A 12,054-nucleotide genomic window follows, 5' to 3' on the forward strand; every position below is an offset into this window, starting at 1 on the left:
TGCTTTGCTTCCAAAAGGCAACAGGTGCTGAGGCGGAAGCTGGCTGACCTGGCAGCCTTCACACCCAACCCAAGGCAATAGGGACGCGGCTAGGGTTACATGGTAGAGAGCAAGACACTCTGCACGTGCTCAGAGGCATCTATTCCTTATTATTACTTTATGCATCTGAAGCTGATGCCCTAGCACTGGGAATAGGTTTGACGGCTGAAACCTAGCTTACGCTAGGCCTTTGTTCCATTTCTAAACCATATGTATTTTTCAAGCAAATCCGCCTCTTTTATTTTGATATTAGAACCAAAGGCAGGACCACCTGTTGCAATGTACATACAGTAGCCCACCAGAAACAGCAGTCATAGAATCATAAGAGTTGGAAGGGACCCCTTGCACAATGCAGGAAACTCACAAATACCTCCCCCTAAAATCACAGGATCTCCACTGCTGTCAGATGGCCACCTAGCCTCTGTTTAAAAACCTCCAAGGAAGGAGAGCCCACCACCTCCTGAGGAAGCCTGTTCCACTTAGGAACTGCTCTAACGGTCAGGAAGTTCTTCCTAATGTTGAGCCGGAAACCTCTTCTGATTTAATTTCAACCCGTTGGTTCTGGTCCTACCTTCCAGGGCCACAGAAAACAATTCCACCCCATCCTCTAGATGACAGCCCTTCTCATACTTGAAGATGGTGATCCTATCACCTCTCAGCCGCCTCCTCTCCAGGCTAAACATGCCCAGCTCCTTCAACCTTTCCTCATAGGACTCGGTCTCCAGACCCCTCACCATCTTCGTTGCCCTCCTCTGGACCCGTTCCAGCTTGCCTATATCCTTCTTAAAATGTGGTGCTCAAAACTGAACACAAGACTCAATACTCCAGTCCCATGTGGTCTCTTCCTCAATGCGCAGTGCCACCTGCCAACTTCTCAACATGCCTTCCTGCATTTCCTCACCTCCTGCTTGAAGCAGCCAATGACATGCAGCAGCAGGGAGGAAACTGTGGCACGACAAACATGAGGGTGCTTTAACCCCCTCAGTGCTGCAGCACAGGCGGAGACCATTCACGAAGCTGACATTTTCAGCAACATCTCCTGTGTTTTTAACAGCGTGTGGTTCTGCTCTGGAACTCTTGGGCCGTTTAGTTCCTCACCAGGAACCACGTTTCTCAGTGGCCTGGCACACCGGACTCCCTTCAGCCCTCCCCAGGACTTCATAATATCCCCACAACGCTACTAGCAATGGAAGGTTACCTGCATCTGTCTCCCGCCTGTCCACCTCGTCATAGACATCCATGGCCAGCTCCTCAAACAAGTGGTTGCTCAGCTGGAGTGGAAAGAGAAAAGACTCCCCATTTACCCCCGACTCCAGTGAAGCAACACCCCAGACAGGGACAGAAAGCATGTTCCAGGGGGACTCAAACAGGCAGTCAGCTGGACTGCTGAGCAGAGAAGAAGAATTGCAGATTTATACCCCGCCCTTCTCTCTGAATCAGAGACTCAGAGCGGCTTACAATCTCCTTTATCTTCTCCCCCCACAACAGACACCCTGTGAGGTGGGTGGGGCTGAGAGGGCTCTCACAGCAGCTGCCCTTTCAAGGGCAATTCCTACGAGAGCTATGGCTGACCCAAGAGGGCCATTCCGGCAGCTGCAAGTGGAGGAGTGGGGAATCAAGCCCGGTTCTCCCAGATAACAGAGCTGTGGCTGACCCAAGGCCATTCCAGCAGCTGCAAGTGGAGGAGTGGGGAATCAAACCCAGTTCTCCCAGATAAGAGAGCTCTGGCTGACCCAAGGCCATTCCAGTAGCTGCAAGTGGAGGAGGGGGGAATCAAACCCGGTTCTCCCAGATAAGAGAGCTCTGGCTGACCCAAGGCCATTCCAGCAGCTGCAAGTGGAGGAGGGGGGAATCAAACCCAGTTCTCCCAGATAAGAGAGCGATGGCTGACCCAAGGCCATTCCAGCAGCTGCAAGTGGAGGAGGGGGGAATCAAACCCGGTTCTCCCAGATAAGAGAGCGATGGCTGACCCAAGGCCATTCCAGCAGCTGCAAGTGGAGGAGGGGGGAATCAAACCCAGTTCTCCCAGATAAGAGAGAGATGGCTGACCCAAGGCCATTCCAGCAGCTGCAAGTGGAGGAGGGGGGAATCAAACCCGGTTCTCCCAGATAAGAGAGCGATGGCTGACCCAAGGCCATTCCAGCAGCTGCAAGTGGAGGAGTGGGGAATCAAACCCGGTTCTCCCAGATAAGAGAGCTCTGGCTGACCCAAGGCCATTCCAGCAGCTGCAAGTGGAGGAGTGGGGAATCAAGCCCGGTTCTCCCAGATAAGAGAGCTATGGCTGACCCAAGAAGGCCATTCCAGCAGGTGCAAGTGGAGGAGTGGGGAATCATGCCCGGTTCCCCCAGCTAAGAGTCGGTGCACTTCACCACTACACCAAACTACACCAAAGAGGAAGCCCTATGCAACCCAAGGGCTGGACAGTAGATGAAAAGGGGAGAAAGGTGAGTGCCAAGCGCATCCATCAGCACCTGCAAACTTAGCTGCAAGGATATTTGTTGGGCTGGAGGAACGGGAAAGATTAAATTTAAGCTCTGACATGTTCTGGCATAATGTGTGGACAGGGAGCCTGCTGGAGCTGACCAGCTGGTGAATGAAAGCCAAGCCTCCGAGGCTGCACAGGGCATCAAACGCTTTCAAACCAGAACTACCCCAAGGTGGCCCTCAAGTGGAAGCAAGCTCTGCCAGGGCTCCCCAAATGGCCTGGTTGCCTTTCAACACACACAAGGCATCACCAGCCACAGACAGAAAGACTACGCAGTCTCTCCAGACTACACATACTTTTTCAAGAACATCAAATCGTAAGAAGAGCCCTGCTGGACCAGACTAGTGGCCCATCCAGTCCAGCATCCCATCTCACACAGTGTCAGCCAGTTCCTCTGGAGGACAAACCACAAGGCATAGAGGCCACGGCTTTTCCCCAATGTTGCTTCCTGGCTCTGGCATGCCCTTGAAGTTGCCTCCTGGCACTGAGACACAATCCTCTCTCATCCCACCCCCCAAGCATCATCTTCTGCCTTCAACTCTTTAGCCTTTCTTTCTAAAGAAGGTGCCTGAATTCTCTTTCGCCTCCACGACACCCTTCCTGAGATGGGGTGACCAGAACCATATGCAGCATTCCAATGCAGCTGCCGCCAAAGACCAACGCCTTCACATTATAGGCCATTTTATTTCCAGTTCCTTTTGTAATAACTCCCCATGTGAAATCAGTGTTCTCTTTCATTGCCACAGATCTGAGTTTCTGTTCTCCTTCTGCTCCAAGATGCCTTTCCCCAGTTCGTTCTTCGGGCACTGCCAGAGGTGCTCAGTTTGCCTTACAATAACACCTGACCGCTGTTGCATAAAAGCCTAAAAACCAAGCAGAAAACCAAGCCCTCCCATTCCTTTAAAAAGGTAAAATGTACGAAGGTGAGTCGCAACTGCCTCATGGTGACTCTATGAAGATCCACGTCACGGGGTTTTCAAGGCAAGCAGAGGTGGGTTGCCATGGTTTCCCTCCGCAAAGCCCTCCTCGGTGACCCCCCATCCAAGTGCCGACCCTGTGGAGCTTCCAGGCTCTGATGAAACTGGGCTGCTCTGCTCCTTCCTTTAGCCCTAACTTTCTCCAGGCTTAACCACTTTTCCCTAACCTTTTCCAGGCTTAACCACTACACCAAACTGGTTTAGACCACTGGCCATAGCCATATATTGAGGTTGTGAGTTCTACAAGTCAGTAACCTGATGAGTGACACAGCGCTTCCTTCTACCTGTCTTGATATGACTCTTGCTAATCATTGTCATAAACTGCCTGGAATTCTAGTATGATGGGAGAGCCTCCGAAGCCAGTTTGGAGTAGTGGTTAAGTGCGCGGACTCTTATCTGGGAGAACCGGGTTTGATTCCCCACTCCTCCACTTGCAGCTGCTGGAATGGCCTTGGGTCAGCCAGAACTCTCTTATCTGGGAGAAGCGGGTTTGATTCCCACTCCTCCACTTGCAGCTACTAGAATGGCCTTGGGTCAGCCAGAGCTCTCTTATCTGGGAGAACCGGGTTTGATTCCCCACTCCTCCACCTGCAGCTGCTGGAATGGCCTTGGGTCAGCCAGAGCTCTCTTATCTGGGAGAACCGGGTTGGATTCCCCACTCCTCCACTTGCACCTGCTGGAATGGCCTTGGGTCAGCCAGAGCTCTCTTATCTGGGAGAACCAGGTTTGATTCCCACTCCTCCACTTGCAGCTACTAGAATGGCCTTGGGTCAGCCATTGCTCTCTTATCTGGGAGAACCGGGCTTGATTCCCCACTCCTCCACTTGCAGCTGCTGGAATGGCCTTGGGTCAGCCAGAGCTCTCTTATCTGGGAGAACTGCGATTGGTTATCCACTCCTCCACTTGCACCTGCTGGAATGGCCTTGGGTCAGCCAGAGCTCTCTTATTTGGGAGAACCGGGATTGATGCCCACTCCTCCACTTGCACCTGCTGGAATGGCCTTGGGTCAGCCGTAGCTCTCATGCAATTGTCCTTGAAAGGGCAGCTTCTGTGAGAGCTTTCTTAGCCCCACCAGCTCATAGGGTGTGGGGGAAGAAGATAAAGGAGATTGTGAGCTACTCTGAGATTCGGAATGGAGGGCGGGATATAAATCCAACGTCATCAATATCATCATCATCAAGCCACGGAGACCTGCCACGAGCCCTTCCACCCGCCCCAGCTGGCCAAGAGCCTCACGGGTTAAAATGGAGAGAGACAGACGGCTTCACTTACCGACTGAAGCTTCTTCTTTGCTGCCTTGGCGAGTTCAGACAAATCTAAACTGCTATGAAAATGAGAAGCGATCAGTGTGCCCGCAAGAGACACGGGCTCTCTCCTGAGGTGCTGTGCTCGTTGCTGCCGCCAGAGGGCAGGTTCGGGGGTGGGGGGGAGGGGCACTTCCACTCTGCCAATGACTGGCAAAACACCCAGAGAGAGGGGAAGAGGCTCCACAGCAGAGGAGCACCTGGACAATGGATGAAGGGAGCACCCGTGGGAACGAGACGCAGGCCCCAAGTCAGAAATGAGTAAGAATGCAGCCAATGGTGGACACATGAAAACAGTCTTTTTCCAGCATCGTGCTCTTCCTAGCTGATGCAGGGATAAGCAAATTCCCCACAGCTGCTATGGGGAAAGCCAGCTGAGCTGGAGGGTATTAATATTATTATTATTACTACGACTACTATAATAATAATATTTTATTTATATCCCGCCCTCCCCGCCGAAGCAGGCTCAGGGCGGCTCACAACATATACCAATTACAGAATTACAATATAAAACATTATCTCAGTACAATATAATTTACTAATTAAAACCATTATAATTAAAACCATCAAAATTAAAACTAACATTTACAGCGCTATATTCTAAGTGTTCTCGGTAGTTTATGATGGCCATATGCAGTAGACTAAAATCCGCATTAAGCGAAGGCCAGCTGGAAAAGGGTAGTCTTGCAGGCCCTACAGAATTGACCAACACTCCGCAGGGCCCGCGCTTCATCCGGTAGTGTGGAGCTGCGATCGAAAAGGCCCTTTCTCGCATACTCTCCAGTTCGGCCTCCTTATTATTAATATTCCACCCTTCCCAAAATGGGCTCAGGGTGGGTAACAAAGATTTCAAAACATTAAAAACCAGTTGATATAACCAGTTGATATACTATTATACTATTTTTTAATATTTATACAGTTGATATACTGTATAAATATTAAAAAACACAAAACTGTTAAACCATTACACATTTAAAAGATGGTGACAAGGCAAATGCAAATCCAACTGGATAAAACAAATTCAGACTCCTCCCATAGGCTGGACATGCGGTCACAAGGGCTCACCACTGCTATTGCATCAGAGCTCCACATGGGGCTGGTGGTCGGGGCAACTTCTGGACAGGGAGGCCGGATAATTTTGCAAGCCCGGCAGAACTGCAATAAGTGCACTGAGTAGTTTGGCCCAGTATCTCTGTGACTAAGTAACAGCGAAGTCAGCACATCTCAAAACGGAGCGCTTCAGTGGTGGCTCTGACCATCCTGAGCTCCCTGACAGCAGAGGATTATTTTGAGGGGATGAGGGGACACTTAACTCTTCCGCCAAGCTGCTCTGCTGGCTGCATTCTGGTTTTGTGTTACTACAAGTCGCTTCTGAGCTTGTAGGTTCAAATCAATGGGGGTTTTTGTTTGGTCCTACATTCTTTCGATACCGACAAGGGCCCCCCGCAGGGCCTTCAAGTGGAAAGGCCGCAGGTAATTTAAACAGAAGCAAAGTCAGCAAATCCATGAAGAGCACAGAGGTATACTTACAGCCGCCTGGATTCCCAACGCATAGCGGTAAAAGAAGAAATACATCACGTGTTACATTTGCGAACACTCTCGGCCTCAGTTACTGGAAGAAAGGCAATTCTGCCCCACCCAGCAGGGAAGGCCCTAGAAGACTAAGCGCCACAAGCGGCTCACCAAAGCAGGACGACAGAAGGCCTTTCTAGCCATCACTGAACTTCTAGGCCCTTATCCTGTCTCCAGCCTCACGGACATAACTCTAGTATTAAATATTAACTAACCAGATTATTCGATGCTCTCAGTAACCTTACCTGTCTGCCATCTGAGGTATAATGAAATGCTGCCCACTTTTGTGATCTGAAACAGAAGTTTTGCAGCAGCGTTAGGAGCAGGAGAGGCTCATGCCAGACCTCAGTTTTCCAAATGCCATGGCAGGATTCGGGCAAGCAGCACCCACGCTGAAACACGCTGCAGGGGAGGGGTAGCATTCAGGCTCCACCTTGAAGAATGCACCACCTGAGACCTCACCCTGGATGCACACATACTTGAGAGTGACACACCACAGTCCCACCGTACTATCCCTCCACAGTGGGCACACCTGGGAGACTCAAGTTCAAATCCCCACTTAACCACAGAGTTTGCAAAGTCACTTGAGGCCCGCTACAGAGCGCCCTCTGCTGTCATTTGCAACGTCCACCCTGCACACTGAGCCGACCAGACTCCTCAAGGCCAAGAGGGTGACTTCCTGAAGCAAGGATCAGTGCACCAAGCTGGCTGGGGGATGCAGGAGAAAGGGGAATGGCATGCTGCAATCAGCCAGAGAAACCAGGGAGATTGGTGGGTTACCCCCTGCCGAACACCAGTATATTTTTAGTAAACTTTAAAAGCTTGCTAAAAGTTTAGCAAATTCTAAAAAGGAAGTTTAGCTTCACCCAACCGGATACAAATACTCATTTTGCTCCTGCGCTGTCAGACTTAACTCTCTCCTCTAGCTCCCCCCCCCCCCCCCAATCTCCATCCTCCTCCCCAGGTTTTGTTTGTATTTTTACAAGCCACAGGGCAGCCGTCAGTCTCTTTCAATTGATGGGGGACGAAAGGCAAAGAATATAGCAACACCAATCATTATTGAGGTGAAAAATGGACCTGAGGCCAAAGAAGAAGATGACAATATTGGATTTATATCCTGCCTTATACTCTGAATCAGAGTCACAGAGCAGTCACAATCGCCTTTACCCCACCCGCCAACAACAGACACGCTGTGAGGTGGGTGGGGCTGAGAGAGCTCTAACAGCAGCTGCCCTTTCAAGGACAACTCCTGAGAGAGTTATGGCTGACTCAAGGCCATTTCAGCAGGTGCAAGTGGAAGAGTGGGGAATCAAGCCCGGTTCTCGCAGATAAGAATCTGCACATTTAACCACTACACCAAACTGGCTTTCACCAGTGGGATCTGTGCCCCCCCCCCCCCAAAGCCAAGAGTTCAAGCTTTATGAGGACTCCCCCCCCCCCCACTTCTCAAAGCCAGTGCAGCCCTTACCAGGTCTTCGGCCACAAAGGTAGAATGCCAGCCTGTCAGTCAGCTCATATTGGATTTCCACCAAGCGTTCTGCCAGTTCATGATACCCGCCTTGCCTGTCAGGCCCAAGAGGATGGGAGATCAAGTCAGAATGCAATCAGAACAAAACCATGTTTACTAGAGTTACAGTCGCAAGCCCCACCATGCTTACAATCCTAACCAGGCTTCTGGTTGAGGCAGCAGGCTTCCTGTACCAGCTATTATTCCATCAGTTGGCCTCCCTTGTAGCGACATCATGTCTTACTATAGTGCTATCTTGCTCTTACTACCATCATTTTATTTTGGGACTATAATGGTTTATCCTGTGTGACGTGCCCTTCCCGCCTGTGATGCACTCAGTTCACTGTTTTCTTGTTCTTATTTGTTTCATTTCAATGTATTGTTTTAACTCTGAATTGTAGGTTTTTATTGTTATTACTGTACGTTGTGATCCACCCTGAGCCCGTCTACAGGAAAGGGTGGAATATAAGCCTACTAAATAAATAAATAAAATAAATAAATAACCAAGACTGGAATTGTTCACAGCCCCAGGAACAGGTTCCCAGGCCAAAAGTTAGTAAAGAATCACTGAGTCTTTCTTTTAGAATCATAGAGTTGGAAGGGACCTCCAGGGTCATCTAGTCCAACCCCATGCAAAGTGCAGGAAACCCACAAATACCTACGCCTAAATTCACACAATCCTCATCATCTAGCCTCTGTTTAAAAACCTCCAAGGAAGAAGAGCCCACAGCCTTCCAAGGTGGAAACCTGTTCCACTGAGGAGGAACTGCTCTAACGGTCAGGAATCATAGAAGAATAGAGCTGGAAGGGACCTCCAGGGTCATCCAGTCCAACCCCCTGCACAATGCAGGGAACTCACAAACACCTCCCCCTAAATTCACAGGATCTGCATTGCTGTCAGATGGCCATCAAGCCTCTGTTTCAAAACCTCCAAGGAAGAAGAACCCACCACCTCCTGAGGAAGCCTGTTCCACTGAGGAACCGCTCTAACGGTCAGGAAGTTCTTCCTCATGTTGAGCCGGAAACTCTTTTGATTTAATTTCAACCCATTAGTTCTGGTCCTACCTTCCAGGGCCACAGAAAACAATTCCACACCATCCTCTAGTCTATATGGCAGTCACACAATCATAGAATCATAGAGTTGGAAGGGACCTCCAGGGTCACCTAGTCCAACCCCCTGCACAATGCAGGAAACCCACAAATACCTCCCCCTAAATTCACAGGATCTTCATTGCTGTCAGACGGCCATCTAGCCTCTGTTTAAAAACTTCCAAGGAAGGAGAGCCCACCAGCTCCCAAGGAGGAAGCCTGTTCCACTGAGGAACTGCTCTAACGGTCAGGAAGTTCTTCCTAAAGTTGAGCCGGAAACTCAACATTAGGAAGAACTTTGATTAACCCCCTTACATCACACATCTAGTTGTGCCCCCAAAGCAGAAGGTGATGCACTGAACCCAATTCCTGCACCATTTGGTGGCAAAATCCAATGTTTGTGAGGCTTGGCACAAATCACCCCCCACGCTCTACATCAGAACAGAAGCAACCGCCTTGTTACACACAGGGAGAAAAGGCCCCCCAAACACCACCGCTACTCACTTTGCATAGTCGACTGGAGTCTTCCCACTGGAGTCTTGCGTGCCAGGATCAGCCCCGTACACTGCCAGCAATTCAGCTTGTAAAATCTGACCAGTCTTGGCAGCCACATGAAGCGGGGTGTTTCCTTTCTCCTATAAAGATGTTTCACATGCGTTGGCTTAGATCCTGTCGATCTCGAATTCAGAAAGGATGATCGCATGCTCTAAAGCAGTCCCCTGCTACGCTCACTAGAGGCCTTTTCTTACCGGGTGGAAAAAGTTGGCCTGGGCTCCCAGAGAGAGCAGCCGCAAGCACGTCTCCAGGTTCCCGGTCCTAACGCTGGAATGCAGTTGCTGAAACCAAGACAAGGGCAGGATTAGGCCTCCGCTGCTCGTGCTTCTACTGTTCCATCTCCTCTACCGCTGCTGAGGACCCCCACTCAGCCTGTCTGCCTCCTGCCCTCCCCAGCTCCAGCCAGGGCTTGACACATCAAAACACAAAGGATTCTTTACGCAGAGTCTCCGAGACCTCAACTCACATCCAGTGAAAAACAAAAACTGATTCACAAGAGGCACTTCCTAGGCAAGGGGACAACCTCTGTAAACCAAGCGTCGCTGCCTTAAAAGGCTCTGAGAGCGTGCCTGACGGAGAAGCACCTCACCTGGATTCTTTCGCCAGTTTTGGGTCATAGGCAGGTAGCACAGCTGGGAGAAAGGGGGGGAAGTCCCCCTCCCTCCCCACAAGCAGCCGGCCTCCTGCTCATCACCACTGTGCAGCAGCTGCCTGGCCACGCCAAGCGGAGGGCAAAGCATTTGGTAGGCCGCATGCTGCAAAGCCTGGCTGTGCTGAAGCTGCCAGTGGAGCCAGTGAGCTACACCCACAAAGGTTGGTCGCTGCCTGGCTGCAGACGGAGCCTTACCTTACTGAGGTCCTTGGCAGTGACGCTATCGTCGTCCCGACACGGCAAGCGATGAACGAAGGCCAACATCTGATATTTTGCTCGGATGAACTCTGCTTTGTTCGGGCTGCAAAGAGGGAGAGGAGATGCAGCGCACGCTGACCCTCCCCCTACCAACCCATGGGGCAACTCCTACGGAACTGTGGGAGGCTGTGGGAGTGACCGTGGCTGGATCCAGGATTCCTCCGCAAAGAACCCCAGGGTACAGAACCACCTCCTGGAGGGGATCAGTCTATCTGGCAGGATTTCAGAGGTGAGGGAAGACAGAGTTTAACCTGCTGGTTTTATTGCTGCAGATTCTGACCCTGGGACTGGAGTGTTTCTACCCCTGTGACTGGATTTTGGCCAGACTGTAAACTGCCTTGGAGAAACCACGGGATAGACATTTTAAAATACGTCAGCAAACAGCGAGGTCCTGCAAGCTAGCCAAAGATTGCCAGGGGTGGGGGAGAGTCAGCAAATGTGAAAACAAACCCCACAACACAATAAAGAGCTGCGGTTCAACAGGGGCTGACCAAGAGTAGTGCCCACATTCTCATGTTTCTGGTTCTCTTCCGATCCCAACAGGCCAGTTAAGACACAGCTCTAAAGACAGCTCTGGCCTCTTGAAGGGGACCTCGGAGGAGGCACAAAAGAAATCAAAGGCACGCAAAAGCTACACACAGGATTTTCCTCACCACCACTACGATGCCGTGGAATGTTCATAACTGTGACGTGTGCAGAGCAAGGAGGGTGACGGAATGTCAACGAGCAGCGCTGTGACCCCCAGGGATGAAGTTCAACTTGGGGGAGGGGGGAACCCTTGCAACCAGCTTGACGAGTGTCCCCTCTAAGCTGGGTTAGCGTGAGCTAGCTCACAGATTTTTAGCCTCCAGTTCGCACGTTTTTGTTTTAGCTCAGGAAGGATGACCCCAGAGCACAGTAATTGATGCAGGAGCTCACCACTTTAATGCCAGGGACTCACAATTTTAATGCCAGTAGCTCACAAAGTCGAATTTTTGCTCACAAAACTCTGCAGCTTAGAGGGAACACTGCTTGACGACAGGAAGTCTGAAGGAGGAGGCAGCAGAGGACAGTGTACACAGAGGTTTGGAGAAGGGACGTCACACAGGAAAGAGCTGAGAGATGCAGGTCGCAACAGAGGGAGTGGAGTCCTGTTGCCATCTTGACGGGAAATAACCAACTAAATTTTGCGCAAGGCAGGGCTGTCTTCTTAGGAGAGAGCTCTGTAGAGTCAGACCAAACTCCTGAAACTTCACTGCTGTGTTCACTTCAGCAGACCATGACCATGTGACCCTCCCTCCCAGAAGAAAGGCGATTCCCTGGTTTTATTGTCCTCTGCCACAGCCACTGCCAACCGAGGGAGCAGGATCAGACTCACACACATCTGTTGTTGTTCTTGTCACAGTTTGGCAACGACAGCTGTGCTTTCTCCTCTGGGGCCCCCAGGGAAATGCCAGACCACGCCCAAGCGGTTCCACTTACTGCACTTTGTCCTGGGGGTTTGCTTTGCGCCTTCCACTCATGACTGACGCAGGGTCCAGCAACGAATGCTCCCAGATGGAGTTTGCGCCATTATTGTACAAGGTTTCCACCATCTGTAAAAGATGGAACACAATCTGTGAGCACTGAGCCTGGAC

General features: G+C 50.8%; 1 protein-coding gene across 4 annotated transcripts in view; it reads right to left on the reverse strand.

The window, feature by feature from the left end:
• Positions 1-12,054, reverse strand: part of GIT2 (GIT ArfGAP 2) — a 44,231-nt gene that overhangs the window by 23,855 nt on the left and 8,322 nt on the right. For 3 of the 4 annotated variants that reach the window (XM_060249579.1, XM_060249581.1, XM_060249577.1), the window contains exons 3-10: positions 11,900-12,012; positions 10,376-10,481; positions 9,723-9,809; positions 9,478-9,608; positions 7,846-7,940; positions 6,623-6,668; positions 4,774-4,825; positions 1,238-1,310 (exon numbers count right to left, since the gene is read on the reverse strand). In XM_060249579.1, the coding sequence (XP_060105562.1) occupies positions 1,238-1,310; positions 4,774-4,825; positions 6,623-6,668; positions 7,846-7,940; positions 9,478-9,608; positions 9,723-9,809; positions 10,376-10,481; positions 11,900-12,012 (703 nt within the window). The remainder of the gene's footprint in view (positions 1-1,237; positions 1,311-4,773; positions 4,826-6,622; positions 6,669-7,845; positions 7,941-9,477; positions 9,609-9,722; positions 9,810-10,375; positions 10,482-11,899; positions 12,013-12,054) is intronic. The other variant, XM_060249578.1, reaches the window with a different exon arrangement.

This window comes from Heteronotia binoei, chromosome 11, assembly GCF_032191835.1.
Source record: "Heteronotia binoei isolate CCM8104 ecotype False Entrance Well chromosome 11, APGP_CSIRO_Hbin_v1, whole genome shotgun sequence".
NCBI lineage: Eukaryota > Metazoa > Chordata > Lepidosauria > Squamata > Gekkonidae > Heteronotia > Heteronotia binoei.